The 14,482-nt window shown below is 43.2% G+C and overlaps 1 protein-coding gene and 1 non-coding gene across 2 annotated transcripts; both read left to right on the plus strand.

The window, feature by feature from the left end:
• LOC147947762 (uncharacterized) lies at positions 1-473 on the plus strand. The gene is made up of 2 exons (XM_087507441.1): positions 1-238; positions 316-473. Exons 1-2 carry the CDS (start codon positions 1-3, stop codon positions 471-473), a joined length of 396 nt encoding a protein of 131 aa, XP_087363567.1.
• A 13,534-nt stretch (positions 474-14,007) lies between these two features.
• Positions 14,008-14,114, plus strand: LOC147947763 (small nucleolar RNA R71). The gene has a single exon (XR_015595664.1). It is a non-coding gene; the product is annotated as a small nucleolar RNA R71 (small nucleolar RNA).
• The last annotated feature ends 368 nt before the right edge of the window (positions 14,115-14,482 follow it).

Raw genomic sequence — 14,482 nt, forward strand, 5'->3', positions numbered from 1 at the left:
ATGGTGTTCCCTTCATCTTCCCTATATAGAAACCTCGATTTTCTATATGGGCGTGGAAGAGACTTTGGTGCAATTGATCAAAACTTGAGGACGTTCCCTTGGATGATATGGTACATTTGGAAGGCGAAAACAAGAAAGTTTTTGAAAATATATCTGAGTCTCCGCAAGATACTCTGGAGAAAGCCATCTAAGAAGAAGAAGATTGGAGAAGAGCAAACAATAGAGACATACCGCCAGGGTTAGCAGAAGCGGGCATATCGACCCAAATCCCACAAGATTGCCTTGTATGTTTTATAGACGGATCTTGGCATGCAGAGGTGGATATGAGTGGATACAGCTGGACTGCTTCTTTCGGTGCTAGATTCTTGCATATGGGGCTTAAAGGTTTGCGTACAAGCCTACATCCCTTACATGCGGAGTTAGACACCCTTGTTTGGGCTATAGAGTGCCTTCTGGCCTTGAACTTAGATTAAGCTCTCTTTGCTACGGATTGCTTAGACCTCCTAAGGATGATGTCTAATATTGAAGATTGGCCGACTTTTTCATCAGAATTGAAGAATTTTATTCATTTTAGAGATAGATTTTCTTACTTTAGTATTAAATATATTTCTTGAGAGGATAATATCCGTGCCGATAAACATGTGAAATGTGCAAGAGCACGAGGTTTCTGTTTTTCCCATGTAAGCTCCATATATTCTGGATTTGAGGGCAGATGAAGTGGTAGTCGATCGCTATATGCTTCATGAGTGAGTGGAAAACCGGGTTGGCACACAAGTAAGTCGCACCAATATTGTCACAATAGATGACGGGAGCCGTGAGAAGAGTGATGTGTAATTCCATCAAGTGAGAGCATAACGAGCGGACCTCTAATGCAGTCTCGGCCATTGCGTGATATTCCGATTCAGTGGAGAAGCGAGAGACCCCATGCTATTTCTTAGAGGACCACGAGACCAGATTTCGACCAATATAAATGACATACCCGTTAGTGAACACACAATCAGTAGTGTCTCTTGTCCAATCAGCATCAGAGAAGGCGTGTAGTATTATTGGGGAGGAGACATGAAGAGTGATACCATGATCAGTCGTCCCAACAAGATATCGTAAGACACGTTTGGCTGCTTGCCAATGGATGGTTGTCGGTCGATGTATAAACTGTGAGAGTCGGTTCACTGCATATGTAATATTTGGACGTGTAAAGGCGAGGTACTGAAGACTACCCACAACAGAGTGGTATTGGGTTGGATCAGGCAAGGGAGTACCCGTATATATGGTGAGTCGTGGAGAGTCAGGTAGCAGTGTGACGACAGGATTAGCATTGGACATGTTGTTCTTGGCGAGAAGATCCAGGATATATTTACGTTGCATCATATGAAGTTTGGTAGGAGGGCGGGTTACCTCTATACAAAGGAAATAGTGTAGATCAGTTGGATCCTTGATAGAGAAGCGGTCTGCAAACGGACTAAGAATCTTGTCGACTACGGCGGAGTTGCTTCCAGTAACAATAATGTCGTCTGCATATATAAGGACATATGTGAGAGCAGCGTTGGAGTGATGAACAAACAGCGAAGCATCTGCAAAGGAGTTTTTAAAACCACTTTGAAGGAGAAACTGTTTCAGCAAGGTGTTGTAAGCCCGTAGTGCTTGTTTGAGACCATATATCGGCTTGCAGAGGCAACAAACATAAGATGGGTTATCCTTATCTACAAATCCAGGCGGTTGAAAAATATAGACTTCATCAGCTAGGTCACCTTGGAGAAAAGTATTGTTAACATCAAGCTGTTTTATTGGCCAGGACTTGGTGACAGCAACTTCAAGTACTAGAAGAATGGTAGTGGACTTAATAACTGGGCTGATTGTTTCAGCATAGTCAACACCATATTGTTGATGAAACCCTTTCGCAACAAGGCGGGCCTTAAACCAATCAATGCAGCTAGTGGGCTGATTGTTTCAGCATAGTCAACACCATATTTTTTTCATGTGACGCAGGCTGAGTTGTGGGTTGCAACTCATTTTCAAGTGGAGCAGTATATGAGGAGTAGTGGGCTCCAATGATGAGGGGGAAGAAGATTGAGACGTAGAAGACGATACATGTGTTTGTGGTGACGGAGAGACAGACAGTGGTGGCGTGTGCGCAGGTGAGAATCCATGTGCGGGAGTTCATTTGCTCGAGCAGGGAGAGGAACTTGTATCTGAGTGACTTCTGGATCGATGACAGGAGTGGTCTCATTAACCGTAACAGGAGGTTATCGTGGAGAGCCAAACGGAAAGACATGTTCATTAAACTGAACATGCCGAGAAACATATATCCGTCCCATGGGGGGTGAAGACATTGATATGCGCTTTGTGTCGTTGAGTAGCCAAGGAAAACACAGCGTGAGGATTGGTCATCAAGCTTGTGACGTGTATATGGTCGAAGCCACGGGAAGCACATGCAACCAAACACTCTCAACTTCTCATAATTACTAGGCACTTTTGAAACAGTTTTTGATATGGTGAGTTGAGAGAGAGGACTGGAGTGGGCATGCAATTGATCAAGTACACGGCATTGGAGAAAGCATACGGCCAATACTCCTTAGGGACTGATGCTGTTGTCATAAGGTTAAGACCCTTCTCTACGATATGTCGGTGTTTTCATTCCGAAAATCCATTGTGTTATGGAGTGTGAGGCGGTGAGGTCAGGTGAGAGATGCCGTTAAGGGACAGAAATTCTCTTAATGCGTTGAACTCTCCGTCATTATCAGAAAATAATGTTGTGATGCGGTGTTGTAAATGATTTTACACAAGGGCTTTGAAGGCAATAATGACAGCTTTGACATCCGATTTTCTTTGTAATGGATAAAACCAAGTGTAGCGGGTGAAGTGATCAATAAGAACAAGGTAATATTTGTAGTTTTCTGTAGAGAGGATGGGAGATGTCCAAACATCAGTGTAAATATATTGGAGAGGACGAGAAGAGACAATGGAAGTTTGAGTAAAAGGTAATTTGTGGCTTTTATTAATAGGACAATCGAAACATGATAAAGTTTTCGAAGAAGAAGATGCAACTGGAAGTGAAAATTTGGAGACAATAGTGTTTAAAAGAGAAATAGAGGGGTGTCTGTAACGCCCCTGAACCATTCCTAAGCAATCCCGGCTAGAACAGTCCCGGACGCTACATTAAGGAAATATTCATCAACGATCCGACCAAGGTTCTAAAACACATTCCGACCCTTAGCCAGTCCATCGATGATATTCCCACCACTTTAGACATCACTTAGGCTTTTCAACCCTCATGATATCCAAGTGTTGAGCCAAACCGAACTTGGTCACTTCAGACATAACTCGCTTTCGAATCTAAAACCGAATATTATTTATTATTAATATGTCACAAAACAAAACTTATAACGATTGTGGTCAGGCCTATTGCCAAAAAGATCTTACATAACAATTTTAATAGGAAGAAACATACTTCTTCTTTTTACACAAAGGCACAAAATAAAACTACTCCGAACTCCTATCAAACATCACGACCTCTAGACCCTCTAGTGGTTACCTGCAGGACAAAATATTATCATAAATAATCTAAGATTACTTAGTGAGTCTCAGCGGTCTCTGCAGAAGATTAGATTCCCAAACCCCACCCCAAATCACAAGGAATCAATCAATCACCACACAACAATCAAGCAATCAAGCAATCAATCAATCAATTAGAGAATGCATGCGGAAGTAAGCTAAGCAAACAATCACACACAAGCAACCAATGCAACATGCAAAACTTGAATAAAAAGAAAGATTTTTAAACAAGTTTTACTAGGGCCCAGATATTCCGTCTCCCATTCTTTTCCCTTTTTATCTTTGAATACAACCATAAAGGCATGCAACCAGAATAAAAACCCTAATACACCGTCGTGTATAGCATCGATCAAGGTAGAGAGCCAAAATCGAGCTCCTCGCAACCACATGCAAGATTATTTTAGTTTGTATGTAGAAACGGCTTTGCGGGTAAGGACGGACATATCTTCATTCTTAGTTCGCTTATGGCTGCCCGAACCTCCCCGTCACGAACGCCACACACTAAGACCAATCCAACATTTAAGGTTATAGGTTTATGATCTTAAAGAACCATAAACCTAAACAAAAACAACATGCAACAAACAATATGCAACATGCAACCACACAAAATCCACATGCAATGGATCAATCAAGCGGATCATCCCATCCACGCTCGAGATCCACCATGGGTTAAACTCGCATGGGAGAAATAAATTCAAACAGATATTCACATCCACGCTTGAGATTCCCCATGGACAACCTCATATGCAACAAACAATCAAGCGGATTTTTTTCCCCATCAACGCTTGAGATCTAAAAGGGGAAAACCTCACATGCAATAGATCGATCAAGCGGATATCCATCCCAACGCTCAAGATCTACCATGGAACCTCACATGCAACACATCAATCAAGCGGATCTCCCCATCAACCCTCGAGATTTGGCATGGAATTTCTTAACCAAAATGCAAAACTTCAAGAAAACTAACAAGAAATCAAGCATAATGCAACTATATGCACATGCAAAATCGACTCTAACTTGGATCTACCATACCAAGCTAAATCGAACTATATGCTTCCTGAAACTCACAGATTTTTTTGCAGATCTTCAGCTCTTGCAACCCGATCTTCCCTTTGCTGCAACAACTCTTCCCATAGATGAAGCACACACAACTCTCTCTTCTCACACTTAGACGAAACTCTCTCTTTTCTTCTTCACTCTTTTCTCACCAGCCTTTGGGCGTAGCTCTCTCTTTTTCTCTCCAAATGATAAATGAGAAGCTTATTTATAGGGAGTGTGGGCGAGCTCCTTATGCCACACGCAGGGGTATGTGTCGCTTCCACATTTAATTTTCAACACTTACAAAAATGAGAGAGGTGAGGTGTCATCACCACATTCTTCTCTACATGCGATGAGTGGAAAAGGAATATTCCTCCCCGCTTAGTCGATTCTCCCATTAAATTAATCCTCAACTAACTCCCTTTAATTAAATATACTTAGTGGAAAAATCTATTAAATAATTTAAATATTATTTTAATCCCACTAACCCTTCAAGATTAAAATAATATTTTAGCGGGTTCCTTCCCGTCTCCCGCAACCTTCCTGGTTCACGGTGCCCTCTGCATGATCGTCCCGTCTTCGTACGCTGTCCTGCGTGTAATGTGTATGCCCGTACGTACGTCCGTAGGCTAACTGATCAGCATTTTGCTCAATCCGTTTTTTCCTCGGACGAAACTTGGCAGTTCTTATCTACTTCGTCTTTTCTTCCCTTTCGAGCCCTTCCGGATAAATTCCTTGAATAAAATTTTATCCTTTAGTGAGGGTCACTACAGTGTCCCAAACAGAAATGCCACTTATTAAGATCACTCATTAGACCTGATGCAGAAAGAAGAGCCACAGCTTGAGAAAGTGTTACCGACAACTCATACAGTCCATTTTTAGTTCTCCGTTGGAGCAACAGAACCCCCGTACTGAGATCCTTCCCCTGAAAATCCGCAGGAGAAAATGCAACAGAAACTTGTTCAATGTTAAAGAACGAGTGTTGGAGGGAAGAAGTGTGGAACCGGTGTGTGAGATGGCGAGACTAGTACCATCAGCGATCATGACATCGTCACCACCATTGTAGGGCTGGTGAAGAGCAATGTTGTTGAGGTCGGATGTGAGATGGTGAGTAGCACCAGAATCAAGGATCCATGGGTTAGCTGTGGAGGAAGAACCAACAACAAGATTGGCATGAGGCTGCCATGGCTTGAACGGACTAAGAGGAGCGTGACTTGTGGTGGTTTGGACCGACTAAAATTGCGGACATCGTTAGGCACTGTGACCCAGCTTGTTGCACTTTCCCAAGTAAGGTTTGGAGGGATGGTTGTTAGACCGATTTGAATGTTGCCACTGGTTGTTTTTGAATCCATATAGTTGTTGTTGTTGCAAATATTTTTATTGTTGGAGCGAGAGGACTGGTTGTTGACAGAGGATTTGTTGTTATACTGAACAGCGTTTTCAGAAGCCGTAAATGGAGATAACATTGTGGCGGTGTTCATGGAGGGTAGCTTTTCTTCATGATTACCGAGGCATTCATGAATGTACGGAATAGTCGGCGGTGTATCCTTGCATTCAATCTGATCAATGACAAGCTTATACTCCTTAGGGAGTCCGGCAATGATAGCATCAATCTTCTCTTCATGTGCAAAAGGACTCTCAAGAAGAGCAAGCTCATCCATGCGCATAATATGACCACGAACATATTCATCGATCGATTTGTTACCTTTCTTCCAAAGTTGAATCTGAGTGCGGAGCTGTCGAACATGAGCACGACTAGGTTGCGCAAATGTTTCGGCAAGTGTACGCCAGATCTCAGCAGAGGTGATAGATCGCAAGACCAATGGCTGGACAATGGAGGTTGATACTAGGATTTTCACCCAGGGTATCAATTCCTTATGCAGTTGTAGTACAAAGGGTTATCAATCCAAATGGTTGTTATGCTAGCAGATGAGATATGATCAGAACTATGCAAGTCAAGCCAAGCAATCAATGGGGTTGATCTAACAATCCTAAAATGATTAAAATAAAACAAATGAACAAGAACCACACGACCTAAGCACTCGATGCAAGCATTCGAGTACATGATCGGGTGGGGTGATCGAGTAAACAAGATAAGCAAGAACAGCTCGAATGGCTACTCAAAGCAGGTGATCTTGTACTTGTTCGGGTAAGTGATCGAGTTATGAATAAAAATGCAAACAATATAAATACGAAAGCTCCTAAAAGGATGGGGTATTCGACTCCTAAGTGTTCCTAACCAGTACGGATGTCCTACATGCCTCAAGAAGATATTCCCTAGACAATGAATCTCTAAAATCTTGTTAAAACACTCTCGTGATAGAAACAATCAACCTTAATCATTTTCCTACCCAACTCTCATTGGAGAAACATGACCAAGCAGGCAATACAAACCGATCCATTATTGTCAATAAACCCCTTACTCATCTAATCTCTTAGGCTAAGTGAGTATATCTCTAGCATTGATTGATTCAAGCATTTCATCTACACATCTTGATGGTAAAACACCTTAGATCTAATCTCAACCTCTTGGTCTGTTGATAGCATTAAGAACACTAATCTAGAAGGGAATTTATAAAACATAAATATAAAAGCTAACACATCCTAACCGATCAAGAACACAAAATCGTCTATCCCATCCCTAGAAACTTTACTACAGTACTCAGATCTCATTGCAGAAAACATAAAAGCATAGATAAACGAAAATTGCATTATAATAAAAAAAGAAGTAGAGTAGAAGAGTATAGAGTAGAAATCTAAGAGAAAATGCAAAAAGAAATAAAAATAATCCTAACAAAAGTCAAAAGAGTTTTGAGTCGCTCTCAATCTCTCCCAGAAGCTCTCGCTCTCTGTTCTGAGGGTCTGCGACGTGCTAGGGCGAGTGGAAGAAGAAGGGGGTTTATATATGGAAACCCATTAACCCTAGCTTCCCAGTCCTGCCCGAGGGTCTGCTCGATGGGTGCACGAGGATGTGCTAGGGTTGCTCTTTGGGTAGGTCCTCGGATTGTTCTTTCTGTTCTTAGCTCCTCCTCGATCGGGTTGGTGTTCGGACTGTTCTCCCCATCTTCGGATACATGCTCGGATTTGACCTTGTTTCTCTCCATTTTTGGCTCTTAAGTACCTGTTTTCATCCAAAATATGCAAATACAAGAATACAACACCCTAAATGGTCTAAATGTGGATTCCTACAGTAAATGACCTAAAGGTTAGGCTGAAAACAATGCAAGATATGGACAAAAAGAGATGCTAAAAACATTTAAATTAGAGAGTTATCAGACCCCCAAACTTAAATATTGCTAGTCCTCTAGCAAGGAAGTAGGAGGGTGCGGTTCTAAAATGGGACTCATAACCTTTTGAGCTAAGCGAAGGATTCAAGCTCCAACTAAAAGTAAAGACTTGCAATTCCAAAGAACATTTCTTTCACATTCATTAAAGTGTTTGGCAAATTCTTGCAAATGGAAGGTGAATCAATCGGTTTTAAGGGTAAGACTTTTGGTAGAGTGGTTTTAAAACAATTTCTTTGGGTGGCTTACTCTCAAAAGAAGGAATGCTAGACAGTTGTGAAAATTATCTAGATTGAGAACAATTAGGGCAAACAAAGCTTAACTCTTGATAATCTACCCTTTTTCTCATTAACCTTTTTTTTTTCTTTTTATCAAACCCCCTTGAATAAAATTACACACATCCTTGATTTTAACTCTTTCCCCCTTTTTTTATAATCCCTAAGGTCTAAACTTTAGACATCTAGCTCTCTCTCTTTTTTTTTAAGCTAAACTCCTAATAATATTCCTATTTTTGTAGTGACTATAGCAGGATCTTTCTCTTTTTTTTTTTAGAGACTTAGAGCTACTTGAATCGGACCTTAGAGATTTTCTTCTTTAATTTCTCTTTTATTCCTCAACCCAACCCCAAATAATCATGCTAACCACCTATCTTTCAAAACTGATCCTATTAGCTAGTCCAATGATTCTAAACTCAGCTAAAACAAGAGCCAGTTCTTTGTCGTTCTCAATACTCTCAAGGTTTCACAACCTATAGCACAATGAAAAGGCCTCACTCAACGATTCACAAAAAGGCTTGAAAGAAAGGTTTGGGTTCAAGGGTATGGAAAAACAAATCGGGTTAAACGAAAAGGTTGGTAAAAATGGTGTGTTAACCCGATTTTGAGTTACCATGAGCAAGTATTTAAATTCCATAAGCAAGAAATTTTTGAAGTTCAGGTTAAGTCATATAATATAGAGATGATGCAATGTTCAAGCAAGTGGAGGAAGCGTTCAAAAGATGCAAGGTTCTAAACAAAGATTTTTCATTTTTTTCCAAAGATTGATCTAGCAACAATGAACTGTGATTAAGGGCTAGCCATAGCTTCAATCCTAAGGTTTGGCATTTAAACAAAGTGGTTTTAATCATTGTCTCCTAAAATGCATATGCAACAATCCTATATGAAGCAATCTAGACTCAATCCTAATATGAACATGCAACTACATGAACACTTTTTTTTTTTTTCTTAAATGAATAAAACTAGTATGCAAAAAATTTGAAATAATAAAATAAAACACAATGTTATATACATCCTAGGACCCTCCCCCAAACTTAAATTACACAGTCCCTGTGTAAATAAAAGTCTGAAAAAGAATCCAAGAATTACACATAATGAAATGAAACTAAATGCAATGTTATTTACAAAGGTGGATGAATATGGTACCTCATGGGTTGGTGAAGAAGGAAGTTGTAGCAGCCTCCATACTTGAAAACGTGTAGCCAGGGTCGCCACCGGCTTCAGCAGGCGCCAAGGTTCACTCATCAGAGAGCTCGGTTATGCGCACAGACGACCTGCTCGGACCAGCATCCAAGGGGTTGATCGGGTAAGGCGTCGCGTAGTTCATCGGGTATGGCATCGGATATGGTGGGAGAGGTTTCGGAATGATCACCCATATAGCCGCTGGCAGGGTGCATCGAGTATGGCATCTGATACGGCATCTGGTAAGGCAGAGGGAAAGTACCTGAGTGGTCACCCGGATGGGTGCTCGATGGGTGCATCGGATAAGGCATCGTGTACCCCATCGTGTCGGGCATCGGATAGGCGTCTGAGTGGCTTCTCCTTGATCTTTTGGATCTCGTGACTCCCTCCTCTGCTTGGGGCTCGTAGGAGGATGCCATGTGCGGCTCTGAAGGTGCTAATCCTCGTATTCCTCCTAATGGTCCGCTCCTCCCCATCCATGTGGGTGCATAAGCTGAAGTGGGAGCTGAGCCACATCTTGCCTTCTCTTGCAGCTCCTTGATCTTTCCTCCCATTACCTTCACTGACCAGTGAGGTCCTTTACCTTCTTGGCTAGGAACTTGTTCATCCTTTTCAGCCAGCTGATCCTCTTGTGAGCTTCCCTCATCCCAACAGGTTGCTTTTGAGAGCACACATAATCCTCAAAATCATACTCATCCGAGTTGTCTCCCTGTCCTTGCTCCGCTTGCTCTCCCTCAGCTTCGGATTCCTCCTCCGGATTGTACAGCTCCTCCAAAGGTGGTGTGAAGTCTATGTTGTTCCCTAGCCAGACCTTGGTAGTCACGACGTTGGATAGGATCATTTGAGCTGCCCATGCAGCTGGATGGACAAACTGGAACAAGTACATATCATTTGGCCTCTCATAAGCCAAGAATCTCGCCAGCGTGAGGTAGTCGATGTCTAGCCACCTCGGCTCATGTATCACTCCCTTCAAGGGCACATCGCAGGCTACAAAGTTTGGTGTGACCAATCCTCCAATGGAGATCTCTTCAGCTCCATCCCTCCTCTCAGTTTTCATTGCCCAAGAATTCCGGTAGAGGAACTGATCGAGCAGCACAAAGACCATACTAGTGTCCGCGGCATCTCTGACTAGCGGTGTACCATCCCTAGCATTGTCTAAGACTCCACACAAGGCAATATCTAGCAGCTGTAGCTCATGATCATTCACATTTCCAGTCTCCTTTCTAGAAAAAAAGAGTGCAGGGCTCCTTATTTGAGCAGACTTGGAGCTTGTAGACCTGTAAGGAAGCTTGTCGCCTATTGTCAGCCTTAGGGCCTTCATCTCCTCCTTGCTCACTTTCATGTTCTCTCCAGTCCCAGCCTCGAAACCGTACAGCTTCTCCATCTCCTTGAATGTAAGTCAGTACTCCTTGTTGCGCACGGAGAAGGTGATGAACCCGATCCCCCCCATCCAGTAGTAGGGTCGGGTGGTCTTCAAAATAGTGCAACCGCAGTGTGGAGAGGAAGTGAACCGTCTCCTCCTGATAAGCTTCGAGGTTGGTTTGCATCATCTTGCCCAGGTGGCACATGTCGAACAGGAACTTGACGTCTCTTGCCATTCCCAACTGCTTCATTATTTCACGGTGAGGGAAATGGGTTCCTACAAAGCTCATCTTGCGGAGGTCCTTGAAAAGCTTGACCGGAGTCTCCACCTCTTTTTGCTTTAGCCTCCGCGAAGCTTGGCGTGTGCGTGCTCTCTTTTCCTCTTCTTGGTCATGGCACTCCTCCTCTGAATCTCGATCTTCTTCCTCAGCTGCTCTCTCGGCTACCTTCTCAGCCTTTTCAGAGGCTGGTCTCTTCCCTCTTGCAACTGCAGCTGTGCTCCTTAACCGCGAGGTTTGGATCTCCTCTGGTTCTCCTCCACCGACATCAGAATCGACCTCCATCGGGTCGGTAACGGTTCTCTCAGACGTAGACAGGTCCCTACGTCGAGGAGATCGGCGGACTGCGATAGCTACAGGATCGTGCCAGAGAATACGAGTCTCTACACGATCGGTTGCTCGAGCATCCTCTCGGGTGGCGGATCGGGTCGTGCATCGGGTTGGGGATGCGAAATGTCCAGCCGACGGTTGGGAATGTGGAACGTTTCCCCTTCCTTGTGAATCGTGAGCTTCGGCGGTATCACCTTCGGTTCTAGCAGCAGCGGAGGTTGATATGCTCCCCTTGTTTTGGTAGGTCTTCATCTTTGGTGCCATTGTTGGATCTTTGAACTTTAGAACAGAGACTAAGCCGAGATTAGTAGGGTTAGTCCACAAAAACAAAGAAAACTTGATTTCTAGAGAGAGAAGGAGTTTGGAAGACAAATAGTTTAGGGTTTAGAGAAAACTTAGGGAGTTATGGAGTTGTGAGGTTAAGGCTCCTTAAATCGGCAAGGTTGGCTTTTTGGGCTTCACCGAGAGTGGGCTAGGGTTTTGTGGAATTCGGACTCCACTCGCACTCGATGGGGAACACGACCAGGCGCGTCGGGTACGGATTCGGATAGAGCCTCGGTTTCCCCAAAATTTCTCTTTAATTTTTTTTTATCAGAAATATGTAAAAATCGAAAATAATGCAAAGTAAACAAATAAATAAATTAAAAGAAAATTAAGAAAATAAAAAGATACCTTTGGGACTTCGTCCCAAGTGAGCTTGTTTTAAGTCACTAAGCTTGACTCTTTATGCTCTTTAAGCATGGGTATTGGCAGGGAGAGGTTCTGGAATCCTCCCCTCTGTAGCAGGTTCATTCAATGGATTTTCCAAGTTTTGTGCAGGTTCCACAACAAATGTAGTGTTGAATTCTTCAAGATGTTTGACTTTTCTCTGCTTTGTCTTAGTGAAAAAGGTTTGACCATCAATGGTTGGCCTTTTAATTCCTTTCTCTACATCAAAATCCATCTAGAAATGTTCTCCATGCTCAATTCTGTTCTTGCCTTGTTTAACCTCAATCACTGCTCCTAATGTTGCCAAGAATGGTCTCCCTAGGATCAGTGGATCGTCTGGTTCCTTATCCATATCAAGGATCATAAAATCAGTAGGGACTTCCATCCTTCCAATCCTGAGAGGCAAATTTTCCAGGATCCCAATGGGATGTCTGATTGTTTTATCAGCTAGAACCAAATACAGACTACTTGGTTTAAAACTGCTGAACCCCATCTTGTTAGCAACAGATAGCGGCATGATGCTTATCGAAGCTCCCAGATCGCACAAGCAATTTTTGAAAATCCGAAGTCCTATCGAGCATGGCAAAGTAAAAGAGCCAGGATCCTCCAATTTATCCTCGATTCGCAGCTCAGGGTCTAAGCATACTCCACTCTTGAGAATTTTATAACCAATCTCCTTGACAGCTTCCTTAACCTCAATCTCCAGCTGAGCTGCCTCCCTGATGATTTCCTCTTGAAGTTCGTGTGTTGGCAAGAGCTTAGGAGGTGGAGCCTTTCGCTTGGCCATACGTTCTGCAAGCGCTTCTAATTGGATGTCAAGAGCAGCATTGAACTTTTCCTCTAGTTTCCCTTATGCTGCTTCAACCAGTTTAGGTTGGTCTGCCATCTGAACATCTACACGATGTATCATCCGATTACCACCATCGGGTGTGACATCAGGTTCAGCCTCGGATAGTTCTTCAGATTGTGATTCTCGAACCAGTGCTCAATCATCAACTCGATCACTCTCATCGGGTAATGGCTCGGGTTCGTACTTGGATATGTAGTACTTGGCCTCATTTATTTTATAGTGATCCATAACCTCCCCATCTTGAACATCAATGTCCTCAGTGAGGTAGTCCTCATAATAATCATCAAGGAAAATGGCTTGAGCAGTGGCATAATCCTTTGGGTTCTGAACAGCTTTACCTGGAAGCTGGTTGATCTTTGGAGGTGGTTGGTTGTTGTGGTGGCCCTCGAGGGTATCTCAGCTTGGTGTTGAGAGAGTCATACTTACCAGTCAAATTGTTGTATCCAGTATTGATCTTGTTGCTCATCTCAGCAAAACGTTTGGCATTGTCCATTGCAGCCGATGCTTGACTGTGTATCATTTGTTGAATCAGTCAGCGTAGATCAGCTTCTTGGGATTGGTTCTGCAGGCCTTGCTGTGGTTGGAATCCAGGTGGTGAAATTGGTTGGTAGTTGCCAGAGTACTGCTGCTTAGGAACGTAGCCTTGATTGTATTGGACAAAAGGCTTTTGCTGGCCTTGGTTCCCTTGGACTCCGGATGGGTAGACTTGGTCTTGAGGATTAGCAACGTTGGGGTTACGGTAGGACAGGTTCGGGTTTGGTTTGTAGTTGTTGTACCCCTTGTTGTAGCCTCCTTGGTTGTTGATGTAGTTCACATCCTCAAGCTGAGCATTCTCCCCATCTTGTTGCAGAAACTGATCTTCCTCTGAGATGGCATGGACATGCTGCTGCTGGCTTAGGAGCTTATCCAACTTGTCATTTAGGGCTTTCATGTCCCTCTTGTACTTGGCATCTTCCTCTCCAGTGGATTGCACAGTGCGATCGTACTCCTCATTGTAATGCCCATCAGATTGAGCCAAGTTCTCCACTAGATCCCAACCTTCGTCGACATCCTTGTTGAGGAAGTTTCCATTGATTGCGGTGTCCAGCAACATCCGTATCTTTGGGACCACTCCTTGGTATAGTGTACATAGCAATGAAGCATTGCTGAAACCATGATGAGGGCATCTGGTAGTGTATCCCTTGAAACGTTCCCAAGCTTCGCTGAACGTCTCATTGCTCTTCTGAACAAAGCTGGAGATAACTTTTTGCACCCTTGCAGTTCTGGAGTTGGAGAAGAATTTGTCTAGAAAAGCCTTCTTGCATGCTTCCCAGGTGGTGATGGACTCCTTGGGGGGTGATTTCTCTCAGATGTGTGTTTTGTCTACCAAAGAGAATGGGAAAAGCCTGAGCTTGAATCCATCTTCAGTATCTCCATTTATCTTAGTTAGGCTACAGAACCTATCAAACTCATCTAGATGATCCAGCGGGTCCTCCATTGGTAATCCATGAAACTTATTGCTTTGTATCATCTGGATGAGACTACTCTTGATCTCAAAGTTGTTGTTCTGGACAGCAGGTGGCACAATGCCATTTCTTTGAGTGTGAGTAGATGGAGCATCTCCTGCTCCTATGTTGGTCCTCG

The sequence above is a fragment of the Camelina sativa genome, chromosome 3 (genome assembly GCF_030686135.1).
Source record: "Camelina sativa cultivar CO46 ecotype springtype chromosome 3, ASM3068613v1".
Classification (NCBI taxonomy): domain Eukaryota; kingdom Viridiplantae; phylum Streptophyta; class Magnoliopsida; order Brassicales; family Brassicaceae; genus Camelina; species Camelina sativa.

What these genes read in the sequence shown, in the direction of transcription:
- LOC147947762 (XM_087507441.1), top strand. Translation starts at nt 1, where the DNA reads ATGGTGTTCCCTTCATCTTCCCTATATAGAAACCTCGATTTTCTATAT. An exon ending in AATAGAGACATACCGCCAGG is followed by an intron (nt 239 to 315) that starts GTTAGCAGAAGC and finishes CTTGGCATGCAG; the next exon opens with AGGTGGATATGAGTGGATAC.